Source organism: Trachurus trachurus (assembly GCF_905171665.1).
Source record: "Trachurus trachurus genome assembly, chromosome: 16".
Lineage (NCBI taxonomy): Eukaryota > Metazoa > Chordata > Actinopteri > Carangiformes > Carangidae > Trachurus > Trachurus trachurus.
In genome coordinates, this window is record NC_139902.1 from 7,899,320 (window position 1) to 7,908,247 (window position 8,928).

The 8,928-nt window shown below is 38.8% G+C and overlaps 1 protein-coding gene across 1 annotated transcript; it reads right to left on the reverse strand.

Annotated features, from left to right (window-relative positions):
* Nucleotides 1–986: 986 nt before the first annotated feature.
* Nucleotides 987–8,871, reverse strand: LOC310999128 (NACHT, LRR and PYD domains-containing protein 1 homolog). The gene is made up of 16 exons (XM_083989451.1): nt 8,712–8,871; nt 8,180–8,208; nt 7,734–8,019; nt 7,602–7,645; nt 7,449–7,522; nt 7,006–7,220; nt 6,658–6,911; nt 5,857–5,985; nt 5,232–5,364; nt 4,360–4,389; nt 3,922–3,981; nt 2,891–2,920; nt 2,545–2,589; nt 2,007–2,038; nt 1,523–1,793; nt 987–1,048 (listed from the first exon to the last, which is right to left on the reverse strand). The coding sequence occupies exons 1-16, from the start codon at nt 8,854–8,856 to the stop codon at nt 1,035–1,037; spliced, it is 1,791 nt and encodes a 596-aa protein (XP_083845577.1). The 5' UTR covers nt 8,857–8,871; the 3' UTR covers nt 987–1,034.
* Nucleotides 8,872–8,928: the final 57 nt, after the last annotated feature.

Here is an 8,928-nt window from a genome sequence, read left to right on the forward strand (position 1 = left end):
TCAGCCGATGGAGTTAGTAGTCCCCGCCCTCGTCATGGATCTATTGGTCCTCGTCCCTATGTCACCACATTCATGCGCATCCCTTGGCTGCACACACAGAGAGGACCGCCCCTTTATGCCGTTCTCTCTCCTCATTGGATAAAGGTTGTAGGATACAAGGAAAGTTTTCTCCTCGGCTTACAGCAGAGCAGAGTGACTGACAGACCCGTGTTTCAGACCAAACACTCTATGTAAGTGATTGCTGTCGGAAGATACAACTATTTAAGACTTATATTAACACAAAAATTCTGCTTACTTCTGCTTTAAGGTGTTTACAATAAATCAGTTAGTTAAGTCTGAAGCAGGCGATTTATGATCTTGTTGGCCTGAGGACATACATGTGCTACAGTATATTCAAATCCAGATTGATATTAAAAGGAACCATAAACTGTACAAGAAAGACTGGTTTGTGGAAACAGGAAGTTTCCTTCTCCACCTGAAAACTTCACACAACACAGCTCCAAGACAAGATTTCAACATTTTTATAATTCAAATGTAAAATACAATGTAGGTTTTAATGTTTCAAAAATTTCCGCATAAAGAATAGAAAAAGTGAACCTGTGTTTGACACTTTTGTGCTCACACTGTGCAACAGTTCATATTAGTAACAGAAAGCAAAAGTCACACAAATATTGTTGTGGCCAGGCACTTTTTTTTAACATGGTGAATTCAATTTTGTTTCTTAAACATCTGCTTTTAAATGAATTATTCCAACATAATTATACATAGTATCTAATAGATACTATGTATAATTAACATGTATAGATACTATCTATACATGTTAACTAATTGCTTAGTTTCTTGACAGACATGAGTAAATAAAATTGAGTAAAAATGGTAATCTTACACACAACCTGCTCTACACCTGAGCTGCAGCTGCCCCCATGTGAGGTTGATTTTCAGCTAATATCTGTTGGATATACAGTGCACTGTGTTGTGTCGTCTGTCTGAAGTCTCTGTAGAGATGTGTCACTTCCTGGATCAGTGGACGCTGTTCACGAGCGGTGATCTTCTGAGGAGTATGGACACAACAAAACATCAGATCCTAACCAATATTTATCAATGTTTAATTACCATGTTTACTATGTTTCTATAGTTGCTGGATAGGGTTATGGTTAGGTTCAGGGAGTTAAAGTTTGGGGGTGGGGGTGGGCAGTTATGTATATGTTAAGATAGATGATTGTGATAATTGCTGCTATAGAGAAGTGGAAAAAGGAAAGAAGAAGACAAAGTGTTTTCATTGCGGCTGTACCAGAGATGAAATTTAATAGATAGTTCAGTTCTTTGGTCTTAATGAATGTGGGGGAAACACACACACGCTCTTTGTGCCAGATCAGTGGATGTCTGATTAATCGTCTAAATGATTATCAGTCTCAGATGATCAGACAGGTTCATCACAGGCCTGAGGGTGTGCTGTGATCATGAGTATGTTCTGTATGTTTTTGTCTTGTTTGTTTGTATGGTTTCTTGGTGTAGCCTATACCTGTGGATCCTGAGCTGCTCCCTGACAACATCTCCACCAGATCATTCCTGTTTATCTTCTTGTAGATGCTCTTGGTCACCTCCACAGACTGCTGGTTGTGGGTCTGTACTATCAGATCCACCACGTCTAACATGTCTGAGTTTTCCACTTGGCTTTTTTGGATGCCACTGTGCCTCAGGTACCATTTGAATGTTTTGAACTCTTCCTCTGTCAAACATACCAGTGTATCCAAAAGCCTCTGTTGAACCTTTGAATGACCGCTGATTGTTGCCTGGTGAATTCAATGAAAGAAAATAAAGAGATGCAATTGCAGTTTTAATGTTACAACTGAACAGCTCTCCCAGATGCATAATAACTGGTATGTGAGACCCAATATAACCATAAGATTGGTTTGCATCATTATTTTAAATAATGAATCATTTCCGGCATCCCATTAAAATGAAAGCTGCGTTGTATCAGCTCAAACCGATGTAACATTACTCACTTTCTGGATCAGTTCAGGCAGGCATTCATCCACTGAGAAGAACAGACAATGTAACTCATGAGTGAATTAATGTCTGACTAAAAAATATAATCTCTGTTCAGACTTACAAAATAATCATAAACAAGATGATAAACACATGAAACACAAATAAATCTCTAATCTGTCATTGTGATAAAAAAGACCCGTGGCCGGATTTCGTGTTAAAGTGCAGGGCAGATTTGTCGGGGCCGGGATTTGATCACCTTTCTAGTGGCTCAAGAGTCTTTTCCTAAGTTACATAACATCCCTATTCCCTAGTCAATCCTAAATATCAGTATCAGCTGTAATGAACCAGATCAAATTCAGCTCCTGACTGCTGTTGTCATTTTTCTCAGCATTGTAGGCTACATAAGTGAGTTTGAAAATGATTTGAGCAAACCTGTGAAAGTGTCTCTAGCTGCCACTGACCATGGCTTTAATGTATTAAAAGGACACATGTTGCAAACTGAAGGTCATGTTGGCTGTGAAATTATTATTTTTGCAGTGTACCACTACCTACCTTGTTGTGCAGCACCACAGCATGCTCCAGCTGCTGACTCTGCAGCTGTAACACATGAAATGATAATTGCGTGATAAATGCTTTGTTCTATAGACTCCATAATGAAAACAGAACTACTGCAGATGACTTCAAGAATACTACAGCAAGTAGCAGCCCTCGTTCAACTCTGTTGTTGAAATGTGTGACTAAACAAAAGACATGGACACTCAATAGTCCAAGTGATGTCTGATATCCTCTTAGGCTGCAACCAGAGAAATCACCCAACATGACAGACATTACAAGTTAATTTCTTCTACCTAAAAAAACCCCACAGCATTCCTCTAAATACTCATTATGTTTTTCTTACCTTTTAAATTACCAGAGCTCTGATAGTAATCTGAAACAGAGTGTAGAACAAAACAAATTATGGATAGTTATGGATATAACACTGTACATATATCTTGCTTAAATAATTTGCACAAAACTGTAAGGATGACTTTTTATTTTCACCTTGCTTTTCTTTTTTACTTCTGCTGCTGTAACAAGTAAATTTCCATTAAGTGGGATCAATAAAAGTCTGAGAAAATAGAAATTAGTTAAAACTTTAAAGGGACAATGAGGAGTTTGTATTTGGTTATAAAAAGTCTCACATTAATGTGTATGAATCTACACTACCCACACTTGTTAATGGCTCCATTTTCGATAAATATATTGTTTTGTCCCTATCGTTATTTTGTTATTTTAATTAATGGTGGAAATGCTGGGTGAGCCGACCAGTGTTTCCTTACTTTCGGTTTCGCGGACGCTGCCCCGCGGGTCATGATAACAACGCCGCTGAATCGCCGATTATGGTTGGAACTACGACGGTATGTGATCGTCTTTGAACCTCCGACTTTCACTTTCACGTCCGTCATGCGCCGGCCCAAGAATTTCACCGTGCGCGCGGAGGCTCATGGTAAATGTAGTGTGAAAACTTTGCTTTCCAAAACTCCTCGTTGTCCCTTTAAAATACCTGTTTGGTTTATTTCTTTGTGAAAAAGACCTCATGAGCCAAACAGAAGAGAGGACACCATGTGGGACAAGGCCAGTGAGCGAGGGCCGCAGGATCCACGGTCACAACTGGACAGGACAGAGAAACTAGCTGCATCTTTCCCTGAGGGGGCTACGGGGGCAGATTAATGAACGTGCTGTTGCCTGCAGTAAAGTCTCACTGACTGAACTTCTGAGGGCAGCCACTGAAAATGAACCCATCTTTGCTTAACACATGGTAAAGGTATCAATATTCCCATCAAATTTCAGGTGAAAAAAAGCTAATTTATCATTGTCAATGTCCAATCATGAAGGAAATTAGACATTAGTAAGATTTTGTTGAAGACATTTACTGAGTGAACCTCATACCTGAGCATCCACCTTCTGCCACTGCATCTCCACCAGCTTCTCCAGGTGAGGGTCCTGCAGCTGGAACAAATTGATGGAAAGTGTTAAATAGTGGCTTGTTCTCTGCTGTTCTACCAAACACACAACAAGAACATCAATTTATTTCATGGTCTTGGGAGAATATAGGAGGATAGTAAATGTATTCTTTGTCATGGTTTGTCCTTAATTGCAGTTTTATTTTGAAGTTCAGTGTCCTGTCTTCCTGTGGTCTCCTCCTGTGATTACATAATTGATTCCCCCACCTGTGCCTTTTTTCTATCCTACAATTGTCTGTTTAGACTGCAACCAGAGACATCATATATCTTCTACCTAAAAAACACCACAGCAGGTGAGAGGGTGGATTTCAACTGAGGTCTAAAGTGAAATTCTTCTCAATGCTCATTATGTTCAGTTTCTTACCTTCTAAATTACCAGAGCTTGGATAGTCATCTGAAACAGAGTGTAGAACAAAACAATGGGTGATTGATCGGTACTAAGGAACTGTAATCACATCAAAAGGTCCAATAACAATGCATTTCAGTAAAATAAAATAAGAATGATAGATAAAGGGCTTTCTCACTGTATTTCAACCCTTTTTGAGTAATGTAACCCTGCAGCTGGCAGCAGGGAGGCACTTCTCTTCATCTTCATTTTAATTAGAATACACCAGGTAGTTTTGTGCACAAAAAAACCACCAGATGGAGTGAAGTTGTGACTCCAGTGCCACAACTGATGTCAGTACGTATACTTGCTGACTATAGGACATGTATGGGTTTCTGGCTGCCCATTTATTATCATGTATTCTATACAGATTCAGGTCCTGAGAGTCAGAACGGAACTGGGCAAAAAGGCTTTTAAATTTTCTGCCCTGTCTACCTGGACCAATGTGCACAAGGACTTGAAATTGACACATCTTGTAACTTTGGGGGAATTCAAGTCAATTATAAAAGACAGGGAAATGAGCTCAGTCGGATCTTGTGATTGCATTGTGTAATCATGTAATCCCACTCTTGTTTTCCTGTATGTGTGATTGTATTTTATTTGTGTCTTGTGTGTTTGGTGTAAACCTTCTGCTTTTGTGCTGCTGTCTTGGCCAGGTCACTCTTGGAAAAGAGGTTTTAAATCTCAATGAGTTTTTACCTGGTTAAATAAAGGATATTCATTGATTGATTGATTGATTAATTAATTGATTGATTGATTTCAATGGCAAGTAAATACATAAACACATTTGTTACAAGACAAAAATAAAAAAATACATGTGGTGCAGCTAATATTATTTAACAGCCACTGACCTTTTTGTAGTTCACACCTCCACACTTGTTCTTTTGTAGAAAACTGCGAGAGTGTAAGGTAGAAGTCTCTGTCTGGATTCTTAATAAACACTTCAAAGAAATTTGGGTCGCTCTCATGTCTCAAGGTCAGTTCCTGTGTAAAAACATCACACAGCATAAAAGAGTTGGAGGGAGAAGTTCAATGATGCAAAACAAAAGGACACCAAATACACAATGTATCTTTGTATGCGAGACGAGTGTCTATCACTGCACTATGATCGTTATTTTACACTATATTTTGGGTGTACAATACATCACTATTAGATCCATAGGAGGTCATACAGTTATTCTGCTACCATGACTCACTCTGTACCCCATGAACCAATCTAACCAGGATCACAAAACAAAGGCACATATGCCCATGTTATAACTACATATGGCACTGACAGATTCATATAGTGCAGCCATACTTGTTTAATTTCTACAGCTGTTATTGTTCTTGTTGACATTTACATGTTTCTATGGTCGGATGTTTGTGTGGCCACATTGCTCCTTCAGCAATGGGTTATGGTTCCTTTAACATCTGAAACACATTTCACCATGCACCATGTAGTCATTGACTGCTGACACGCAGGGCAAACTGTACCTCTGGGTGAATTTTTGCTGTTTTAATGTCTGCTATGAGAGTGAAACCCTGCTTCATCTTCAGAGACTTGTCGGGGTCTGACTTTCTTATTATTTCATATCGGTAGGAGATTTCCTTTTGGTCCACTGTCTGTAAAAAACACAGCATAAAGAAAAACTGCTTCAGTCATTTGGGTTTTTCGGGACATTCATGAAGAAGCAATATCAGTTTTTACAGGACAGTATTATGGTTTCAATTGGAAAAAAAACCTGACATTTAAAAAAAAGTCATACTATGAGAATAACATTTTAGAAAAAGCCACAATATGTTGAAAACATTTTAACCATGTTTAAATATACTCATGCAGAAGTGATTATGAGGAAAGAGGTTGGAGAAGCCACATACGAGATGAGAGTCATATTGATTTACGGTATGTTATAATTATTTCATCATTGAGGAAATGTTATATTATAATGTTCTCAAAGGAACCTGTCTAGTAGCATTAAAGGACCTTACAGTGAACTAAACATGTTTAATGGTCTTCTATGGAATTTCTAATATCAACATAAACTTTTGAAATTATTCCCAGAGATACTGCTGAAACATCTCTGTTGTATTTTTTATAACAAATTTACATACATCTTAACTTTTAATTGATCATAGAGTATCTGTTGTGCTGAATCAATATTATATTATGGTCTGTCAGTCTGTGTTTTTCTTTCAAATGTTAAAGACATTGTTGTGTCACACTGGCCCTTTAAGGACTTTCCTGTCATTGATCCTATAATGTTGTGAATTTGTGACAGTAAAATATTCAGTAACCTTTTGTAGAGCAGGATCTTTTGGGATCACGTAGACATGCAGCTTCAGGACTGGTAACCTGGGTTTATAGTATATTAGTATGTAGCATCTAGTTTTCACTGGAAGGCCGGCTTTCACCAGGACGGCTCTTGGAGAGAAAACTGGTTCAGACAACTTGACATGGGACGGTGTGACCTCAGGTACTTTTTCCACAACATCTCCACACTCATCTATGTGCAGGACTGCAAAGTTGTCTTTTACTGTTGGGTCGTCATCTGCACAAAACACAAGCACACACAGTGAGGAGGAACCGACTGCAGCAGAGTTGTTGTTCTCTTGTGTAGTGAGAGATGTACAAAGTCCACTGACCTATGCAGATCCAGTGTGGCAGGTAGACTTCATCCAACCTCCCAGCATCGACTGTGATGTTCATCAGAGGTCCTGCAGCCATGTACTGTCTGCTCTCCATCCTCTCCATGTGGTCCTCCCAAGAGTTAAACTGGTACTGGAGGCTGACCTTCTCCTTACAGACCCAGCGTAAAGCAGAGACACTGCACTCAAAGCGTCCTGCCTCAGACTGTAGACTAAATCAGACCAAACACGTCAGTTTGTGTTTGTGCATTAAACTCTATATTAGAGACACAGTGAGAATAATCTGCCTGGACTTTATTCAGAGTCAGGTATAACATCATCAGTTTACTTTACAGAGAGAGATTCTAGTTTTCCTCCTGTGAAAACATCCCATGAACCAAGCTGAACGTCTTCCTACTGCTCCAGTTGCTGTGCTGCAGTTTTCAACTTGTTGTTTTTACCTGTAAGTTGAAGCCTCATCTGCTTCTGTACTGTTCACCTCAGGTTCAAATTTAGTCCAGTCGCTGGATTCCTGCTGCAGAGGACAGTCAGAAAAGTCAGCTGTCGTCTAGATAAGCATATTAATGAATCAATCAATCAATCAAAGAAATTACCGTAGTGCTTCCACAGCCCTCAACCTCCAAGCTCCTTGAATCTCCTTGTTAAAGCACAACAACATTTGATATGATCAGATGATACATAAAACAATTTGGGTCAGAGTTTAGTTTTCTTCCCACAGATTCTACCTGTGGATCCTGAGCTGGTCTCTGGCAGCATCAGCACCAGATCACTCCTGTTCATTTTCTTTAAAATCTCCCTGGTCACCTCCACAGACCGTTCACCGCACGTCTGCACCATCAGCTCCACTACATCAACTCTTTGTGCCGACGTCATTGGGTTTTTGTGTTTTATTAGAAGATCAATTGTTGTTTCACTCTGCTGCAGGACCGACTTGAATTCTCTGAACTCTTGATAATTTAAATCTTCTAACGTTGCCAGAAGTTTCTCCTTCACTGATGTCATGTTTAAATCCTGCTGGATTCAAAGTCATCAGGAGACATTAATGTATCTCATTCAGTGAATATAATATTATATGTATTAGTTATTTATAGCAGTCATGATGAGGATGAGTTTCACCCTGTAACTGTTCAGTTAAAGCTGTGTTGTGTGAGTCTCATGTGAAATTACTCACTTTCTGGAGCAGTGAAGTCAGATGTTTCTCTGAGGAGAAAGACATTTGTTTTTAATCAGAGAAACAAGTGTAACAACTGTCAATTTAGTTCCTTCTGAATAAAACACAACATTGAGGATTAATTATCAAAGCAAATATTAATTTTATCAGTTCTAATTAATGAAACAATAATAATAATAATACTGAAAATTGAACACGACATCATGGATAGTCATGAAGTCTGAAGGAATCAATTCTAAAGGATTTGAAACAAATATTTGTAAAATGTTAATACAATAAACATTCTCGTAAACATGTGTCAGAGAGGAGCTGATACAAGTCTATGGAAATATAAAAATGAGATATTAATTTTCATAATATTTTGCTCCCCTAATTTGATTTTTCTCCATCAAAGAGGGTGAAAAAGACTGAGTCTAACTCTCTCTTTGATTAAATTTGAACTGAAACACATTTACTTTTTGTTATAATGATGTGTCCCTGTATATCTAATTATTAACACAGACTTATATGTTAATTGTTTTCTGTGTCTCACCTCTGAGTTGTAAGCTGGACTCTGACAGACTCTGCAGCAGATCAGTCTTGTTCATGTCCGTCAACACCTCCCTGATCACCTCCACAGACTGTTGACCAAACCTCTCCACCATCAGATCCACCGTTTCTGCTCTGTTTGCTTCCATCAGTTGCCACAGTGGGATTTGTGGAAGGCTCCTCTGAAAGGACGTGAACTGCGCAATGATCCAAACTGTTGC